We start from the raw sequence: 21,449 nt of genomic DNA on the forward strand, positions 1-21,449 counted from the left end.
AGGTATTTTCTAAATCTGAGAATTAGTATCATTTATCAATGCTAGCCAGTTCTTAAGTAATATCTTTGAGCATTGCTTCACCTCAGCCAATGCATCATTCTCAATTTCTCCTGCTCTAATTCTAATAGATGAATATTATGCCTTCTTAAACTCATCTCAATGTCTTTTAGCATCTCTTTTATATTTTCCATTGCCTTGTCTTTCTTTGCTGCATTCTAGTAATAATTTAAAATTATCTATTGTGCTTAACTGTTTTTAATTATTATATATCTTTTTGTCTCAAAAAATGTTTTTTTTGGTACTTGTAAAGCCAGTAGCCACAGCGACCATCACACTCTTGCAGGCTCACATTTGATTCGAACAGACAGTAATGAAACAACAGAGCCAAGAACTGGTGGGCCATTAACTTTAGTCCTAGCTTGCACCCGGTGGACAAGAAATACACATAGTGGGAAAACATTTTCCTTTTTATTCAGGGCTCCCAAAACCACTGACTTATCTGAGTATTCCTAGAATCAAAGGTTTATACCTCACCAACCTTACTCACCTCTGTTCCCCATCTCCTCTCTGCCCAAACTCTGCACAAACTGGCTTCTCCTTTAGCACTCTGCCATCATGACTGCTTCTCCTCTCCTCCATGTGGCCTTTCTCTGCTTTCCTTTCTAATGTTAATCTCAGGAACTGAGAGAAAGCAAGCTTCCGGTCTGCCCCATTTTATAGTATAGAAATCAAAACCTTTAATCCAATATACAAACAAGGAAGCCTCTGATACAAAGTCATTTAGGGTGGGAAAGGCTTAGTCTGCCTGCTTACAGCCTGTCCCCCACACCCAATGCAAACTATAAGTGAGCAAACCTATATATCATATTTACAAACTTATTTGACCAACAGTACTCTTGCAAGAATAAGACAACTAGAGTGAGATTCAGTTTCAGACTATCAGTCAAATATACAATAGGCTTACCCAGCACCAAGATAACACACCTTTAATAAGAAGTAGAAACCAGACAGCAAGCATCATACAGACCATGAAAATACTGGATTCTCAGACACCCATGGTGTCTTATGTACTTAGTCACTACACTGTTCTTGTGCAATGACAAGATGTTTAAAGTGTGAGTCACATCAGCAAAGTGAAACCACAGAGGTTAGGGCTTCTCTGCTTAAGTACCTTGCTTGTCACCTAAAGTGATGTGTATTTGGGTCTCTCTTTTTTTTTTTTTTTTTTTTTTTTTTAGTTAGAGAGATAGACAGAAAGATAGGGACAGACAGACAGGTCGGGAGAGAGAAATAGGCATCAACTCATATTTGCAGCACCTTATCTGTTCCTTGATTGCTTTCTCATTTATGCCTCAACCTGGGGGCTCCAGCCAAGCCAGTGACCCCTTGCTCAAGCCACAACCTTAGGCTCAAGCCAGTGATCTTGGGCTTCAAACCAGCAACCTGTGGGCTCACACTAGCGACCATGGGGTCATGTCTCTGATTTCATGCTCAAGCTGGCAACCCCACACTCAAGCTGGTGAGCCTGTGCACAAGCCAGATGAGCCCATGCTCAAGCCGGCGACCTTGGGGTTTTGAACTTGAGTCTCTTGCATCCCAGGCTAGTGTTCTATCCACTGCACCACCACCTGGTCAGGCTGGCTCTCATTCTTTAGCACAGCTTCAGTACATTAATGATAAAATATATAATAAACAATTGTGACAGTGATACACAAAGTGTTTAGATTCACCCTTTGATAAATTATGCAACTCTTCTTAGAATAGGTCAATTTTAACTGGAGTCTTCTGGGCCAAGTCCATATCCCATTGAGTTCACTAGTTCCACAGACCCTACCAGTGGTCACGTACTCATTTCTCAAGTTCTAATGAAAATAAACATACACAGCATCTCTTAGAATCACAGAAATGATTCCTTAGTCTGTAGAGAAAGACTTATTAAGTAGAAATGGCTGAGTTGAAACTACCTTTACTTACTTCTGGCCCATGTAGAAAATATAAAACAATATCATATTCCAGGTATATTGGTAGAAATTAGTGCCACACTCAAAGATTTAAAGGAAATATATGTTAGATATAATCAATTATTAGGGAGAAGAATAAAATGAAGGGAAGGAGTAAGGAAGAACCTGGTAGTGCTGTGGTTAGGGTTTGAGGTAGTGTAGTCAGGGCAGGCATTTATATAAAATCAGAGGGAGGAGAGGGAGTAACCCGATGGGTGTATGAGCAAACATTTCTGGGTTGGGAGAAAGCAAATGTCCTGGAATGTTTGATGAACAGCAGGAAGGCCAGCATGATGTGCATGGTGAGTGAGAGGGGAAGAGGCCAGAGATGACAGAAGTAAATTATGTGGGGTCTGTAGATAATTTTAGGAATGTTGGCTTTTACTCTAACAGAAGTAGGAAGCAACTGTGGCATTTAATAATACAGTAGGTTTTAATGAGATTATTCTGGCTACTGCAATAAGAATAGATTGATTGGTAGCAAGAACAAGAATGGGGAGAATGGTTACAGGGTGACTACAACAACTCAAGAAGAGATGATTGAAGCTCAGCCCACAGTGGGAGAGGTGGAAGCAGTGAGACATGGTGAAATGGTAGAAGTACTTTGATAGTGAAATAAAAAGAACACTTTAATTCGACTAGATTCCATTTTTGTATGCAACCTATTGAGATATGCCTGGATCCTAATGTCGACTCTTCCTTGCCAAAAGTTTGACATAGTTTGCTCCTTTTAGAAGTAATTTGAGTTTTGGGGTTTTTTTGTTTGTTTTTTTTTTTTTTGTATTTTTCTGAAGTGAGAAGCAGGGAGGCAGAGAGACTCCCACATGTGTCCGACTGGAATCTACCTGGCAAGCCCACTAGGGGGCAATGTTCTGCCCATCTGGGCTGTTGTTCCATTGCAACCAGAGCCATTCTAGTGCCTGTAGTGGAGGCCATGGAGCCATCCTCAGCACCCAGGCCAACTTTGCTCCAATGGAGCCCTAGTTGTGGGAGGGGAAGAGAGAGGTATAGAGAAAGGAGAGGGGGAGGGGTGGAGAAGCAGATGGGTGCTTCTCCTGTGTGCCTTGGCCGAGAATTGAACCCAGGACATCCACATGCCGGACTGACACTCTACTGCTGAGCCAACCGGCCAGGGCATAGAAGTAATTCGTATTTGAATCCTTTAGATAAACATATAGAAATCTCAGTAATTTTGACTTTGATGTTAAAACAGATACTGTTTATATTAAAGTACTGGTTATAAGAACAACACATTTCATTTTACTTTTCCTATTTCCATCCTCTTCTCTTGACTACTTGACTAATACATGTTTAATAACTGGTGGTCTTGGCTGCTGTCTATACAGCCTGAGCATGCTGTGAAATTTGGTAATTGTGCTGAACACTTAGGTCAATGGTTTGTGGGTAGGTGAGGAGTGGACAGGATCTCTCTCCTCCTGGATTTTTTTTCACACAGGCTGCCTCTTCCTTAGCAGTGAAGAATAAATTTCACTTTTAGTTAAATAATGTTCCAATTATAAATATTTAACTAGTTGTTTTTTAATTAGTTAATTATTTAATTAGTTGTTATAGGAAGATAGTTATTCCACTGCTAAACAAGACAAGAGAACACACACACACCACTGAAATTTTTAAGATTTATTTTCAACCTCCCCAAATCTTCCATAGATGAGCACAACGTTTATTACACTTTTCAATAACAAGAGAGCAGAAAGCACAGTTTGCAGAACGGTTTATATTAAATTAGCAATGTTACATATGAACAGTCCTTGATGATTTCCAACCAAACTAATAGGTCCATTCTATGATTTTTCTACTCAAAGAATTGTACTTACTTAATGTGCAAATTTAATTGTTCTCTTATACCAAAACAATTCCAACTATACATCCATTATTATTTGAAAAAATAACTTGAGTTTGCCAAGTTTGTTGGGTTGAGAGAAGATCCTCTGTGTACTTCACTAATCAAATGTGGGGCACCAACTGAAAAGTTTTTGCTCTTAGAGGCCTAAACAAGCAAAATAATAATAATAATAATAATAATAAACCAGTGAAACCACCCCAGAAATTTTCAAAAATTGTAATTAACTAATGATAAAACCACATCAAATTGCTAAATAATCTCTAGGATATTGTAAGTCAGGGTTCATTTTCACTTATAAAAAAAAATAAAGGAAAGTAAGCTGAATCAGAACAGTCATGTGTGACTTAACAATAGGGAAATATCTGAGAAATATATAGTTAGGCTATTTCATCACTGTGTGAACATCACTGAGTGCCATCACACACACCTTGATGGTATAACATACCACACACCTGGGCTAGAAACCTGTACAGCATGTTCCTGTACCAAATACTGTAGGCAATTACAACACAATGGTATTTGTGTATTTAAACATATCTTAAACATAGAAAAATTACAGCAAAAATGCAACATAAAAGATTTTTAAAAATAGACACCTATACAGGACATTTAGCAGGAATGGAGCTTGCAGGCCTGGAGTAGCTCTGGGCGAGTCAGGGAGTGAGTGTGCGTGAATGCGAAGGCCTCGGACGTCACTGTAAACTATTGTAGACTTCATAAACATTGTCTACTTAGTCTACACTAAATTTATAAAAAATATTTTTCTTTCTTCCATAATAAATTAGCCTTAGATTACTGTAAATATTTATATTTTATATACTTTTAATATTTTTATATCTTTAATTCTTTTATAACAACAGCTTAAAAGACATGTTGTACCATGTTCAAAAATATTTTCTTTTTATTCTCATTCTACAAGCTTTTTTCTAATTTAAAAAATTTTATTTTATTTACTTTTTAAACTTCTTTGATAAAAACTAAGGCACAAACACACATGAGCTGAGGCCTATGCAGGGTCAGGATAACAGATATCACTTTCTTTCTTTCTCACATCGTGTCCTGTTGCAAAGTCTGCAGGGACAACATCACACATGGAGCTGTCATCTCTGTAACAATAATGCCCTCTTCTGGATAGCTCCTGAAGGACGGAACTCCTGCGGAACTCCTCAGGGTCTTTCTTCCTCATCCACACTCAGGTTAAGGTTGTCTGCCATCTCGTCCACAGCCTGGTTGATTTTTGCAACCTTCGTGCTACAATGCTATGATGGTTACAATGTCACTAGGCAACAGGAATTTTTCAGCTCCATTATAATCTTACGGAACCACCATTGTGTATGTGGTCCATCATTGTCCAAAACAGGTAAGAGGTGCATGACTGGGTAAACCTTGTGTAAAATATTTCTAACTGTAATTTTCTTTTTCTGTTTAAAAGTTATCTCATGATTTGTTGTTATCAGAAACTCTATGGAACTAAACTGATGAATAATTTCAATACATAAAATAATTATGAGAGAGGAGATTAACTAATAGCTTTTGTAAAGAGGATTATCTATGAACAAAGTCAAAGCTTGCCATTAAACTCCTATACAACTTTAATGAGAAAACTTCTCTCTTCATTTGTTAGATGCAAAATAAGACTGTCTCTGTATACTTACTACATAATAATGCATAAATAAAATTATTTTCCTACAATCCTAATAAACAGTTATCTAAAGGATTATCTAATGTATAATACATAAAATAATAGGGCATATTAAAAGATCTTTGGTGATATTGCAGTCATAAATTCTGGTTGTTTAGGAAACGCGGGAGAGACATGACAAAATCCCTGTGACTCACAAAGGCTTGGGGTGTTAAACCTCAAACACACTTATTTACAGGGTACTTCCAAAACAAACTAAAAATGTGAAGTAACATTTATTTTCACAACTCCACAAGAATCAGATAAGATACCTAGGCATTTTAAATCACTCCTAGATATAGTTTTTAAAGTAATTTTTAACAGGAATTATGATAACACCAGAAAAACGGCAAAAACCAATTGTGACAAAAAGTTAGTATTTGGTGAGTTATCATCTTTTTTTTTGGTACTGTTTTTACTTAGACACTGAAAGATGAAATTACTTTTTCATTGCTTAGTAGTTGTTGGTACAAATAAGAGCCACAAAAATGTGTACATTAAATAAATATGTCCTAGTAACAAAGAAACGATAAAGATTTTGACACAAGAGAATTGACTACGTCAAGACTATACATAGGTTGGTTTCCCTTATCTGTTAAAACTTTTCAAGTTGTTTTCTTCTTTGCATGGTCCAGTCAAGTTTCTTGTGAGGGCCGTCGGGAAACTTTTGTTTTTCAGCTAGAAAGCTTGGCTTAGTTTTCCATTGCACCATTTATGTTCACTACCCAATTGGCTTCAGTCACATCTTGTTATTTTTGATGTTTTTCATTTTTGAAGATTTCTATAAGTAAAGAAAAAAAATAAGAGGGGTCCATCAGAAATATGTATTGAAAATATCCAGGAAAAAACTACTTGCTTTCAAGTACTGTTTATAGGACACTCTCATGCATATATGCTGTTTGAGAAATAATTGGGCTAAAGGTAAGAAGAGTCAAAAAAAAAAAAAGTAAGCAACGTAAGCTCTTTAGTACAAGGTATTTCTATGAGATAGGAGATAAGACCTTAATTTGTAAAGTGTTTTTCAGCTTACAATGTGCTTTTATTTGCATTTTTTGTTTATCCACATAGAAATCTATTAGACAGGTAATGTCAGGTAAAAAACTGAATTCACAGTGAAGGTAAGAGAATTGCTCAGCAACCACACAGCTTGACAAACAGACTGAAGCTGATTGTGCTGCAAAATAAATAACTGCTGGCAGACCCACCACTCTGGCTGCGGCGTAATGTCTGCAGAATAGAGCCCGAACCTGCTGGCGTGCTGAAGACTACACAGGAGAAAAAGGTTACCTATAAATGTTAAACTGAAGAAAGGGCAGCAGGTCTCAAGCACAAGCTGTATGAGGTAAAGCTTCTGATTAGCATATACACACTTGACCTTAACACAACATCGCATGGATACATTGCAAATAGGAATTCTGTTTATGTTCAAGCAAGACACTTCATTCTTTTCCAGAATGGCTTTGTGGAGCCTGGTGGGGGCAAGGTGGGTTGTTAAAAACCCTAATAGCATGCGACAGCACTGTAATAGTCAAGAGGTAAAAATGAACAAGCAAACAAAAACCAGTCATCTCCTTAGTTCTTCCATACCCATCGTTAGTGATCTGCCGAGTGCTAGCCACATGGACACCTAGAGGAATACTTTGAAGCTTCTGCCTAAGTGCTCCTTAACCTATACCTTCCTCCTCCCTTCCTTCTTCCTCTCTCTCTTCTTATCTTCCTTCCCTTCTCTCCTCCTTCCTCTCTCCTTGCCTCCCTCTTCTTCTTTTGTTTCTTTCTTCTTTCTTTCTCTTCATACCTTCTTTTTTTCTCCATCCTTTTTTTTCCTCTTCTTCTCTCATATCTCCTTCCTTCCTTCCTTCCTTCCTTCTTTCCTTCCTTCCTTCCTTCCTTCCTTCCTTCCTTCCTTCCTTCCTTCCTTCCTTCCTTCCTTCTTTCCATCTTCCTTCCTTTCGTCCTTCCCTCTTTTTCTGCTAAATACTAGCTCGTATAACCTTAAGGAAGTTATCTAACCCTTATGTGCCTCATTTTCTTATCTTTAAAGAAAGAGAGGAGGCGTAAATAGTGCCTATTTTATATGATGCCTATGTGCCTATTATGACAAAGATTAGATGAGTTAATAAATGTAAAGAGTTTTATATTTTATAGTGAAAAATTATTTTATCTCACCAACTCTTAGTTATTTTTATATGTGTGAAATAGAAAGACAAAATATACAGTTTTGTGACCTCTGAGGAGCTCATCACAGACTATTTGAGAAAGCTCGAAGAAAGGAGATGTCAAAGCAGAAAGAAGCAGCATCTCTTCACACATCACGTTAATTCCCTTAACAGCCTGAACTTATTTTCTTCTGTCAATATCTCCTCCCAGAGTTAATATGGGCTAGGAGCTGAGGGCTAGAAAGAAAGTGGGGTGTCAGTAGCCTGTTGAAAGAAGGTCACCTGAATGATTCCTGCTCTCCTTGATTTTCTTCCCTCTCCTTGCCACCCACTGTCATCAGATGCCACCTTTAGAGACTTTGGTCTCCTTTCCATCACAACAGCAGTAAAACTACAGACTATAGTATAGACATTACAGATGAAATCATACAGGGATTTGGGGCAGTACACTCAGATTTTACTCCCACTTTCATCACCTACTATCTCTGCGACTTTATTTGTAAAAGAGAATAACAACAGTATTCTCCCCTCCCCCCAGTGTTGCTTTTCTTGGGGGAAGAGGAGATTGAGGGCAAATGAAATAGATATAATATAGTATAGAAAACAGAATCTGAAGCCCTAGGTATGAGTCCTTATTCTAAGATTCACTGGCTATGTGTGTCTTGAGGAACCTCTGAATTCCATTTCCTTATCAGAGAAGAAATTTTGATAGTAATAACTGAATCATAGAGTTGAAGAAATAGCAAATGAAATAATGGACCTGCAAGTGCTTTGTAAAATTTAAAGTGCTACAGAAATATTACTTGCTATTACCATCTCATATTCACATAAAACTATTACAAGCCCATAGTGTGAAAGTTCAATCTGTCATCTTGACAGTTATTAGTCTCACTCTCCCTTGTCAATAAATTGATTTAAGATAGTACATAGTTAAGCAGAAAAATGGGAAATGAAGGAGTTAGAAAAATTAGATTATCTCAGAATAAAATAATAAGATTTAAACAATCTTAGTTTTGGAGGATCTTATAAAGTGCCTCTCTCTGCCTGAACCAGACCAGTCTCCCACCCAGTGTATATAATAAGAATGCTCGAAATAACATCTGTGCTCTAGTAGCTAGTTCAAGTTGACAGAGCAGATATCACATTGAATTTAAACTGTCATTACTGCATTAACTTTCAAAAAATCACAAATGTGCAGAACTTGATTTTTCTGATTATTTAATTTTTAAAATTCAAATTGATTGAAAACAGTCCTTTGGCATTCATCAACCATTCCTTTTGAAAATGTCACAACCTTAATATAGAGATGATGTTTTTTACATTGAATTAAATGTTTACTGATTACTTTTGAATATTCACAATTACAGAAATAATAAGATTAACCAAAAGATGTGCAATCATGTGTTCTTGGTTCCTTGGAGATCTAGCTAAACACTTCGTTCATTGAGAAATAGATATAAAATGTGGTTTGGTTTTGTTTTTCTCTTTAAACGGTCTCCTTCAATATTCAAAGGTGTCCTGCGACAGTCAAAATCCACATCCATGTAAGAATAACCAGCTGTTCAACCAACAAACTCACTCTGTGTATACATAAAATGACTAATTTCCTTGATTGAGAGGATTAAAGAAAATTTCCATTTTCTTTTATTTTAAAGGAATCAAGTTTAAGTATATATAAATTTCCTAATGATCTCATAAAGCTGATGTTTCCTAAAGATTTAATTTGGACTAAGGTGAATCACACCCTGCTGGTTTCCTTATTGCTCAACAGTAACACCTGAAGTGAGCACTTTTAGGAGGTGGATCTTCTTGTATACTCATGGAAACTGTTTATTATACAGAAATTGTTTGATAGGTCTTATATGTCAATCACAGAATAGGAATCTGGGGTGCATTTTTCTACTCAAGAAATATTTATTGAGAGCCTACAGTGAACCACTCACTTTTAAATCTAAAGCTATGGCAGACTAATAAAAAAGTCTCTGCCATCATGATGCCCTTACATGGGGAAGGTGACTCATAATCAAAATAAAGAAGCAAAGCATTGGATGACATCAGGGAGGTAGGTTCAGTTAGGAAAATTACAAAATCAACTTGGAACACCGAGGTCACTGGTTCAAACCCCTAGGCTTGCCTGGCAAGGCACATACAGGAAGCAACAACTAAGAGTTGATGCTTCCTGCTCCTCCTGTATCCTTTCTCTCTCCTGTCTAGTATTTAGCAGAAAAAGAGGGAAGGAAAAAGGACTCATGACAAATAAAAATAATATACACTCAGGAAAATTACAAATTCAAATAAGATGGTTAAAAAAGGCTTCATAAAAGAAGGTAATGGTTATGGAAAGTCCTAAAAGAAGCAAAGCTGACAGCCATATTGATTTCTGGAGGGAAGATTATGACAATGAGAGAAAACAGCCTGTGTAAGCATTGAAGTTTAGTATTCCAGCTTGCTGGAAACTACCAGTGTTGTGTGGAAAAAACCTACTCAAGATACAAACTGATGTCAAGAGGAAGAGAGGGAGGCTTGCCAAAGGAGGCAAAGAAGACTTCCTGAATTTCCTTCTCACTTAGCTTTTATTAATCAGAAGCAGAACAGAGGTAACAGGATTACAAGGAAGGGTGGCCAGGTGATAAAGTGGAAGAATGACTAATGGCTATTTTGCTGACATGGGGAAAGGGCTAATTTGGTCAGTACATTTTTTTCTTTTGTTAATTAACAAGCACAGAGGAAGGGGCAATCTAGAACCTCTAGGCTAATTTTCTAAACCCTGGTTCAATGCATTCCTTTGTGTCTGCACAAAGGTCACTCACTCACACAGTTACTTGATGTTTGCATCCAACAGACATTTACTTAGGGCTTCTAACTAAAGTTATCCAATCCAAGGCATAGAAGATTCAAGGTTAGATGAGTGATCCTCAACATTGAAGATGGAGCATCTCTAGAGTTTCTGAGAAACATGTAGGAAGTCAATGTGGCTATCAGGAGAGAGAGACCATTGAAGGATTTTGAGGAAAGGGGTTAAATAACCTGAATTAGTTTATCACAGTTTTTCTGGATGTTATGTTGAAAATAAGACAGTATGAAGCAGGAGCAGAAGCTGACAGTCTAGTTAGGAAGCCAGTACAAGAGTCCAGATGAAAAATGATGATGGCTTGTACTAGGTTGATAACAGTGACCATGGTAAAATATGATCTCATTCTAGATAAGGTCAAATAAGTTTGTAAATATGATATATATGTTTGCTCGCTTACAATTTGCATGGGGTGTGGGAGACAGGCTGTAAGCTGGCAAAGTCATTATAGACTAAGGCTTAGTTTTAAGACTAAGCCTTTCCCACTCTTTTAATACTAAGATCTTTTCAACATCCTTCTAATACTAAGATCTTCTCAAAACTAAGCTTTTCCCCACACCCTTGACTGTTGCATGATGTAGGGTGGTGCACTTTTTTTTTTTAATATTTTTTACAGGGACAGAGAGAAAGTCAGATAGAGGGATAGATAAGAACAGACAGACAGGAATGGAGATGAAAAGCATCAATCATCAGTTTTTTGTTGCGACACTGTACTTGTTCATTGATTGCTTTCTCATATGTGCCATGACCGTGGGCCTTCAGCAGACTGAGTAACCCCTTGCTCGAGCCAGTGACCTTGGGTCCATGCTAGTGAGCTTTTTTGCTCAAGCCTGATGAGCCCGCACTCAAGCTGGCAACCCCGGGGTCTCGAACCTGGGTCCTTCCACATCCCAGTCCGATGCTCTATCCACTGCGCCACCGCCTGGTCAGGCGAGTGGTGCACTCTTATGAGGAATCTCATTTATGCCTCAGATAACTGGCTTTGTATCAGAGACTTCCTTATTTGTATACTGGCTTAAAGGCTTTAATTTCTGCACTATAAAATAAGGGAGACCAGGAGCTCTCTCTCTCAGATCCTGCAATCAGTATTGGAGAAGAGAAGCAGCCAAGATGGCAGAGTGCTAAAGGAGAAGCCAGTTTGTGCAGAGTTTGTGCAGAGAGAAGGAGATGAGGAACAGAGGTGATTAAAGCTGGTGAGGTATAAACCTTTGATTCTAGGAATACTGAGATGAGTCAGTGGCTTTGGGAGCCCTGAATGGAAAGGGAAGTGTTTTCTGACTGTGTGTATTCCTTGCCCACCAGGTGCAAGCTAGGATTAAAGGTAATGGACCACCAGTTCTTGGCTCCATTGTTTCATTACCATCTGTCTGAATCAAATGTGAACCTGAACGGGCCAGGCGGCTATGATGGTGGCCGTGGCTACTGGCTTTACATAGATACTGTTTGAAGATAAAGCCAATAGGACTTGTTGATGTAGTAGGTGTTATGTGTGAGAAGAAAAGAAAGATTATTCACAAGTCTTCTGCATTATTTTTAAAAGTGTAGTTTGGAGACCTCCTGTACCATAATCAACCAAAAGACATATTATAATAGATACCAGTTCCTACCTGACAACTTCTGAATCAGGCCCTCTAGAGCAGAAGTCAGCAAACTTTTATTCTAAAGGACCAAATCATAAACATTTTAAGCTTTTACATCTGGTCTCTGTCAAAACTACTCAGCTCTGAGAAAACATGAAAGCAGCCACAAACATCATTAAATGAATGAGTGCATCTGTATTCTAAAAACTTTATATAGACACTGAAATTTTAATTACATGTAATTTTCACATGTCAAAAATATTTAATTTTTTCAACCATTTAAAAAAAAACAAACATTCTTATCTCATGGGTTGTACAAAAGCAGATAATAGGACAGATTTGACCAACTTCCAGAGTTTGCAAACCCTGCTCTAGAGAGTAGATCCTAATATTTTAACATGCCTGCCTGACCTGCAGTGACACAGTAGGTAAAGCATCCACCTGGAATGCTGAAATAAAATATAAAATAAATAAATACATTTTAAAAAAGATTATTTTAACATGCATCAAGTGACTATATTTTTGTGTTCAAGGACTTAGAAAAATACTGAGATAAAATTTGGAAGTTACTGTCATCTGTTCCTTCTTGCTTTGCTTAGTTTATGGTTCAGAATAAAAATGGGCTTCTTGAATAAAACAAAAACCAGAATTGGTTTAGAAAAATGAATAAAAAAAAGATTTTTACTTGCCAATGGAAAAAAAAATGGCGAGAACAAAGAGGAAGGGAAATTAAAAATAATAATGAGATAAAAATTATTCACGAGGAAAATGAAGGAGTCAGAGGGAAGCTTAAAAGCTTATTGTTTAGTAGTAACTTTCATACTCTAAAAAATGCATTTATCACTAAAAAGGATCAGTGAGTGATTTGTACTTGACTCAAAAAATCTCAGTGACAGACTATATATGTAGTCCCTTGTTCTACCTAGTTAAGATACTGTCAGTAATCTTAAGGAAAATATTATTTGTCGTATGAAAGAACACTACCTATCGTAAGTTGTATATCATATACACAGCTCATCTCCACTTGTAGCTTCCTTTATTAGGTCTGACTTGTTGTGAGTTTATACCATGACATCTCTTCTTTTATTATTTTATCATCTAATGATTCAGTTATTCTTTCTTTTTATTGTAACCCTTCAATAATATAATAACATGAGGGGAATAAGTACAAAGTTAATTAACTTAAACCAGGGGTCGGGAAATTATGGCTCGTGAGCCAGATGTGGCTGGCTCTTTTGATGGCTGCATCTGGCTCGCAGACAAATCTTTAATAAAAATAATAATAATAACGTTAAAAATATAAAACATTCTCATGTATTACAATCCATTCATTTCCTAATGCTCATGTTTATGGCTGCGGGTGGCTGGAACCAATCACAGCTGTCCTCCGGGACAATACCAAATTTTTATTGGATAATGCGTAATGTACACGGGTCATTGTATGGCTCTCATGGAATTACATTTTAAAATATGTGGCGCTCATAGCTCTCTCAGTCAAAAAGGTTCCTGACCCCTGACTTAAAACAACTTATTAATCACAATTATGTTACTAAATCAGTGATCTTCTTGGCTTTACAATAATTGTGTTTCCTAATCTAAGTCTTTTTGACCTATTTCTACTTTGCTATCATGCTATTGCATTCTTTGTCTCAAGTTTAATTCACCAAAGTTTTATTTCTAGGAATAATTCAATTAGAAATAGATAATTTTTATTTTAGTGAAAATAATTAAAAAATTAAACTCAAAGGCAGTTTCAAGTTCTAATTGATCTATAATTATTAGCAAAGAGTTTTGGGATGTTTAATTTTATTATTTTTTATTTTTATTTATTTAGATGAGAGGAGGGGAGATAGTGAGGCAGACTCCCACATGCACCCCAACTGGGATCCAACCAGCCACCCTGCTGTTTGGGGCAAATACTCAAATCAACCAAGCTATTCACAGTGCCTGAGGCCCATGCTCAGACTAACTGAGCTATCTTCAGTGCCCAGGGTCATGCTTGGCCCAGTCGAGTCACTGGCTGTGGGAGGGGAAGAGGGAGAGAAGGTGGAGGGGGAGAGCATATGTTATGCAGACCCTCTAACAACTGAGCTACTGGCCAGGGCATTAGATTTTTTTAAAGAATTCATTGATGGCCCTTGCCAGTTGGCTCAGTGGTAGAGCATCAGCTCACCATGTGGAAGTCTTGGATTTGATTCCTGGTCAGGGCACACAGAAGAAGCGCCCATCTGCTTCTCCATCCCTCCCCCTCTTGCTTCTCTCTCTCTCTTTCTCTTCCCCTCCCCTCCTACAGCCATGGCTCGATTACAGCAAGTTGGCTCCAGGTGCTGAGGATGGCTCCATGGCCTTTGCTTCAGAAGCTAAAAAATGGCTCTGGTTACAATGGAGCAAGAGCCCCAGATGAGCAGAGAATCGGCCGTTAGTGGGCTTGCCGGGTGGATTCTGGTTGGAGCACATGTGGGAGTCTGTCTCTGCCTTCTTCCTCTCACTAAAAAAAATAAATAAAAATAAAATAATTTATTGGTGAAAAAATTGGAATGTCTTTAGTAAGCTTATGAAAGCTAAAATTGATGATAAGAAGAGTAAAAAAATGGAGATTAAGGCAAAGTTTCAAACAAGCTATCTCAGTAATCTGTCTTAATAGAACACTCCTAACTCATAAGATATATTTCTTTAAATCTCTAATAGGTTTCTTCATATAACAACATGAGACATGGTCAATATTATGCCACAGCAGTTAATCTGAAGTAAATGCTAACTAAAGGTTGTTGATTGAGCTCTGTAATAGTGTTAATTATAGTGTCTACTCTGTGCTAGTCTCGTTACACACTCTTTTGTGAGGCAAATATTGCTAGCCCCATTTTACAGACCAGCAAACGAAATCAACAGAGAAACATGACCATTCAGTTTGGGATTGGTCTGGTTGCAAAGCCTGTACATTTTCCTCTGCTCCCCACCCTCTCACAGACTGTTTCCTCAATGATTAGCCACAGATAGAGGAGAGAATGTAGTTAAAAGAGTGGATGAAAATGGACAAAAGAAGACAAAGCTTTGCCCAGAGAACTGTTTTTCCCTTTCAATATGGTACATACATGGTTTTGCTTTTATAATTAACATTCTGCTGATGAGAACTCCCGCTGGTGAAGGCTGAGGAGTCAGATTTTCCATGAAGAGCAGGAACTGCAAGAAATAAATTAATCTCTGGGGAGGATGAGGGGCAAGGCTGTCAGTACTCACACAACTGCCTAATGGGAAATGATATTTCAGAATTGTTCAAAGAATGAAGTGCCTATGGGTTTTCCTTCCAGCATATTCTTAAACATTTAAACCTTCTGAGAAGAGGGAGATAGGCTGCTATAAAATGAAGAGCAATCTTATAACATTTTACTCCAAGCTGTCAGTAGTACCAAACTGAGATAGTAGTCCCTGGAAATGTAAGAGAAATTCTACTAGTGTCTTTATTTTGTTTATATTATGAAAATGCGGTATCAATGTTGAATAGAAGAATTAAAATATACTAGGGTTTTTTTATCACTAGTTTGATATTATTCAATATTTTAAATACTTAAACAAATTTTTAAATAAACCATATTTTTAGATCTTTGGAGTATGAGTAACTATTGTGTTTAAATTCACACACTATTCAGAAAAATATCAATTGCTGAAGTGTTTCTTTATTAAAATAGAGGGACAAGAATATATTTTGTGATATCTGAAGTAACTACCACTTTGCAGCACGTATTTAGTCATTCAAAGTCTTTAATGTAGAGCCCTCACTTTGTCTAATTCTCAAAATCATCCTGATATGGACCCACCCTATGTTTTGTTTGCCATCATAGAAGTAAAATCTGGTTTAATATTAAGATTAACTTAAAATTCCATATAAAGATTTCCTTCATTTTCTGGACATCCATTCTTTATAGCTAGCTTCCACCCTGACCTCAGTAAGGCGTTTTTTTTCATGGAGCTCCTTCCTCTCATCTGTTAATTTATCACAGCCAGTGTGTTTCTAGATGTGGGAGCATTTCCATATGTCTTACTTAGAGATGGGCAACAGTTGCATCACTCGATGACATCAGAGTAAGCCATAGAATCAACACTTTTAGAATTGACAGGGCATAAAAATTACCTAGCACAACTGTTATTTTGGTGAGGAAGGTATAATTCCAAAGAGTGAGGTATCTTGTGGAAGTCTGCATGTCTAGTTTGTGCAGAGCTGGGACTAGAACTTAGGGTACCTGTGTTTCATTTTCTCACATCGGGTTTTCATGTGTCAGGTAGTCACATGAGACTACCTGACAAGTCTCAATGATGGAGGATGAACCATCGGTTTAGCTTATGTAGAAGAGCAGCTGAAGCTTCAAAAGAAAAGAGGTCCCATCAGAGACTGTTGATTAGGAGAGTGTGGAATCTGTTCAGTAGAGAACATTTATGTAGGGAAAAACCAAATGGGCATATTTTAAAAGAATAGTCTTTCTGGCAAAGATCACAGTTTATAGAGAGACACATAAGAGGGGGGAAAACAGACTCCTGTTCAGACAGGAAATCACCAGAAGCAATGAGCTACATTATAAACATATCTTCCCCACAACTAAATGACAATCCACCAATACCAAATGACCTCCCTTGGCTGAGGGAAGCCACCTGGCCCACAGTCACGCCCCTTTCTCAGAGCATCTGCATCTGATGACTGATTGATTTGGGGGCTGTAAGTGCCTGGCCCTCCCCCCAATGCAGAACCATTCTGAAGAGCCATGCCAGCTCCAGAGTGCTCACTAGGGCCAGCCAAGGTCTTTATTGTGATTTCACTATTATTTCATTTTTCCTTTTGCCCAGATCTGCTTTTGTAAGATTCTGCATTGTGTGTTGTTCATGAGAGTGCTTTTCAATAAACCTTTCACATGCAAGTTTACCCTGGGAACTGGTCATGTGACAAATTGCACAAAACAAACATTTATGCTTAGCACGTGTCACCTACCAAGAATAAATAGCACTCAAACTTTTTAAAAAGTAAAGCCCTGTGCTCTTCCTGCTGCAGAGGAAAGATGGGAAAGGAGTCCTTTAGGCCAGTGGTCCCCAACCTTTTTTGGGCCATGGACCAGTTTAATGTCAGAAAATATTTTCACAGACCGGCCTTTAGGGTGGGACGGATAAATGTATCATGTGACCGAGACAAGCGTCAAGAGTCTTAGACGGCCTGACCAGGCGGTGGCGCAGTGGATAGAGCGTCCGACTGGGATGCAGAGGACCCAGGTTCGAGACCCCGAGGTCACCAACTTGAGCGCCGGCTCATCTGGTTTGAGCAAAAAAAAAGCCCACCAGCTTGAACCCAAGGTCGCTGGCTCCAGCAAAAGGGTTACTCGGTCTGCTGAAGGCCCGCGGTCAAGGCACATATGAGAAAGCAATCAATGAACAACTAAGGTGTCGCAAAGTTCAATGAAAAACTAATGATTGATGCTTCTTATCTCTCCGTTCCTGTCTGTCTGTCCCTGTCTATCCCTCTCTCTGACTCTCTCTCTGTCTCTGTAAAAAAAAAATAAATAAATAAAATTAAAAAAAAAAAAGAGTCTTAGACGGATGTAGCAGAGGGAATCTGGTCATTTTTAAAAAATAAAACATTGTTCAGACTTGAATATAAATAAAACACAAATAATGTAAGTTATTTATTCTTTCTCTGCGGACCAGTACCAAATGGCCCACGGACCAGTACCGGTCCGCGGCCCGGGGGTTGGGGACCACTGCTTTAGGCAATTTCAGGGCTTCCTTGTCACAGACTCACGAAAGTGTTTCTTGGACTCAGAGGGATAGGTGGCTCCTCTCCAAAAGAAGATTTTTAGTCACCTCCCATGTCCATAGGATTCACAGAGGCCTTGAAAGTCCCAAGAGGATACAGATCTCAAAGTAAAAATGAAAAACTACAGACAGAAACTGAAAGACTGCCAAGAGCCTTATGAGGTGGCCAAGACCAGTGCTTGGCAGAACATACTCTTAGGAAGCCAAGTTTCCTTTGCAATCAACTCCTAAAGATGCTGAAGTTAATTATGACAGCTATGAGTCAATTAGAGTTTATCATCATGTACTATACAAACTTTAACCTATTTTATCTTTTGTAGTTTTTAAAAGAGCCTATGGTGTAGCGCTATTATTGACTGAAGTTTACAACTAAAGAGATAGAGACATTAACAAATTGCTCATGGTACCCACGTGGCGAGTGGGACAGAGAATTTCATACCAGCAGATGGAGTTCAGAAACCAAAAGTTAACCACTTAATCATCCTACTTTCAGAGAACTGTTCTTTCATTAATTTAGGAACAAAACACATGCAGACTTAGTAACAATGTTTGTAAAATAAAATATCGGCATCGCCAAGCAACCAGCAAAAATGAAGGGACCACAGTAGAAGGTAACCCACTAGGTCTGGTGAATCAGTGTCCTAGTAAAGGGGACCTGGGGCTGAGCCCGAGCTATAGTTTACTGTACTCCTGGCGGAAGCAGCATAAACTGTCATTACACAAATGTACATTCATAGTGAAACTTCTGGGTGTTTGCATTCAATTCCAAAATGAACAATTTCCTTTAGTGAATTATAACCTACACATTTGAAGTGGTTCCTTCCACTCTTCTAACTGAAAGAATAAGATCTGGGTGTCCAGAGGGAAAAAAAAAACTAGAGAAGCAGCAACTCTACTTTATTAAGGATTTTTTTTTTCCTGTAACATGTTACAATGACTCTAAACTTCTACATTCATCAGAGAGCATTTAGAAAACGACTGACATGTCTAAGTCTTAAAAAGAGGGGATTTGGCCATCTGAATTCTAAGGTGGTGACTAAATATTCAGAGATGAGTTATTCATTCCAAGTCTGACAGATATTCAGTAGAGAGCCAATGAGTCTTTTTTTTTTCCAAAAAAAGAAACATATACTATATTACATAAGATTAAAAAGTGAAGGCCCTGGCTGGTTGGCTCAATGGTAGAGCATTGGCCTGGTGTGCAGGAGTCCTGGGTTCGATTCCCGGCCAGGGCACACAAGAGAAGCACCCATCTGCTTCTCCACCCCTCCCCCTCTCATTCCTCTCTGTCTCTCTCTTCCTCTCCTGCAGCCAAGGCTTCATTGGACCAAAGTTGGCCTGGGTGCTGAGGATGGTTCTGTGGCCTCTGCCTCAGGCGCTAGAATGGCTCTGGTTGCAACAGAGCGACGCCCCAGATGGGCAGAGCATCGCCCCCTGGTGGGCATGCCAGGAGGATCCCAGTCAGGTGCATGCAGGAGTCTATCTGGCTACCTCCCCGTTTCCAACTTCAGGAAAAAAAAAATTAAAAAGTGAAGAATTACATTTCCGCTCTACTTAACTTTTGTGTTTTCACATATGGAATTGTCATACAACTCTAATTCATGATAGAGACAGATTCCCTAATTTATTGTAATTACAAATGAGAAAGCAAATGAAAATATTGCTCAGTTGAGCATCCTAAGTAATTTCTGAAAAAATGCAGGTTGAAATTACCTAAGTAAGATTTCTTTTTACTCTCTTGAATAAAGATAGGAAGTCACACTTGCCTAGAACCTCTCCTTCAATTCAAGGAGCTCTTTTTTCCTTAAACCATCACTTCCAGGCTGTGTTCCAAGCAGCCGCTGCCCTGGTCTCTAACCTACTCGGCAGCATTCATTCCGGGTGCAGAGCTGTGCTGTCAGGGGCCAGCCCAGGCAGATACACACACAGTGATAGGTCAGGCAACATGTCTTCTTGTGATTTCAACAAAGGCTTTGATCTCTGGAATTATGTTATCTAGTACTTTTTAGGAGTCATAATCTTAGGAAAAAATAGTTTCCAATAAATTAATAATGGCTTGAGACTCGACACACTGCAGTAGTTTTCACTGCAGTAGCTGTTTCTTTTATAGTCACACTTGGTTAGTATTTGAATTTTGGAGGAATTGCAATACGCATGGTTTTCAAAGCCCTTTCCCGAATTTCATTTTTATCACTCAAAGAGTCAATGAAAAGGTAATAAGAAAAACTCTATGGGATATTTTTATAGGAGTGTCAGAAGCCAGTAAGCTAACTACATGAAAGAACACCGACGGTACAGACAGAGTTTTAGCAGCAAGACTTCAGAGACGTAACATCTCTTATTTTGACTTTTACATGTCCTTGGAGGAAAAAAGAGTGCTAGCTGCAAAACCAGGTGCAGAGGGGGAAGAAACAAACCATATTCTCAAGAATAATTACAGTTGTATGTATCCGACAAACTGAGATGTAGAGTTTCAAAGATCAAGTATAATAGATACTGAGCTGCTTTGGTATGTCTAAAATATTCCCCTGGTTTACTCGTTCCAGATTTCCACAATGTAGAAGTTAGTCTTGGGTGGCTTACTTGAATGCTATCAACTTCTCCACAAGTCCAACAGCTCCTCTTTTGCTCTCAGCAGAGATGAAAAATAGCATATCACCTTCTCTGTAAACTGAGCTATCATAATTCAAGTTGCTTCTTTAATCTGAAACATCTCAAGTATATGGCCCTCTTCTCAAGCCATTAATCCTTCTTGTTAATTCTAGCAAGATTGCTTATTTATCTTTTTTTTATCTTTAGTATAAGCAATCTTAAAATAAAGTCCTTCTTTGGCCATGAAAAACTTAAGTGAGAAAAAAATCTAATAAAAAACAATGGACAGATCTATCACTAGTGTGAGCATTTAATATTATGCTGCACTTAAAACTATATTCCCATGGTATTTGCAGCCGGTCTCTGACTGAGTTAGAGAGGCCAAACAAAACAGCAGTAAGAATCTGTGCATTGTGCACTTGTCACATCGGCCGTGAGAGCAGTATCGAATGGCTTCCCCCACCTGGGGCTGCACCGGCGCCTGCAGCTGCAGGTGCCTCGCTCTTGCTTCTCTCTTTCTCCAGATCGGCCGAATCATTTGGACAACCAGCTGGTACTTTTGACTCCATGTCAGCTTGATTGGAGTGTGGTTTCTTGGATATAGCTACATGGAGACTCTGAAATGAGACAGGCCAGAGTGATTGATTTCAAAAGAAAATTATCAGCCCCAAATAAATGCTTCCCAGAGACATGACAAGGATAAAATTTATCATATGGCAAGTTATTTCTTATATCTGAAACAGAACATTCCATATGTCAAAGGGGGTTACAAATTATATTTTCATCAATATAGTTTGGTAAAATAGGTTTGGAATTTTTGTGGCAAACTAAGTGACTAGAATAAGAAGGCATCTCAGACGGAGAAAAGAATTTCCAAAGGCCATTTGTATATATTACTTTCTCCTTGTGAATCTTATAAAATATTCTTCATT

General features: G+C 38.3%; 1 protein-coding gene across 1 annotated transcript in view; it reads right to left on the minus strand.

Annotated features, from left to right (window-relative positions):
* Positions 1–3,660: 3,660 nt before the first annotated feature.
* THEMIS (thymocyte selection associated) overlaps positions 3,661–21,449 on the minus strand; it is a 204,718-nt gene continuing 186,929 nt past the window's right edge. The window contains exons 5-6 of the mRNA XM_066248424.1: positions 20,981–21,134; positions 3,661–6,326 (exon numbers count right to left, since the gene is read on the minus strand). Of these exons, the coding sequence (XP_066104521.1) occupies positions 6,295–6,326; positions 20,981–21,134 (186 nt within the window). The 3' untranslated portion in view covers positions 3,661–6,294. The remainder of the gene's footprint in view (positions 6,327–20,980; positions 21,135–21,449) is intronic.

This window comes from Saccopteryx bilineata, chromosome 12 (assembly GCF_036850765.1).
Source record: "Saccopteryx bilineata isolate mSacBil1 chromosome 12, mSacBil1_pri_phased_curated, whole genome shotgun sequence".
Taxonomy (NCBI): Eukaryota; Metazoa; Chordata; class Mammalia; order Chiroptera; family Emballonuridae; genus Saccopteryx; species Saccopteryx bilineata.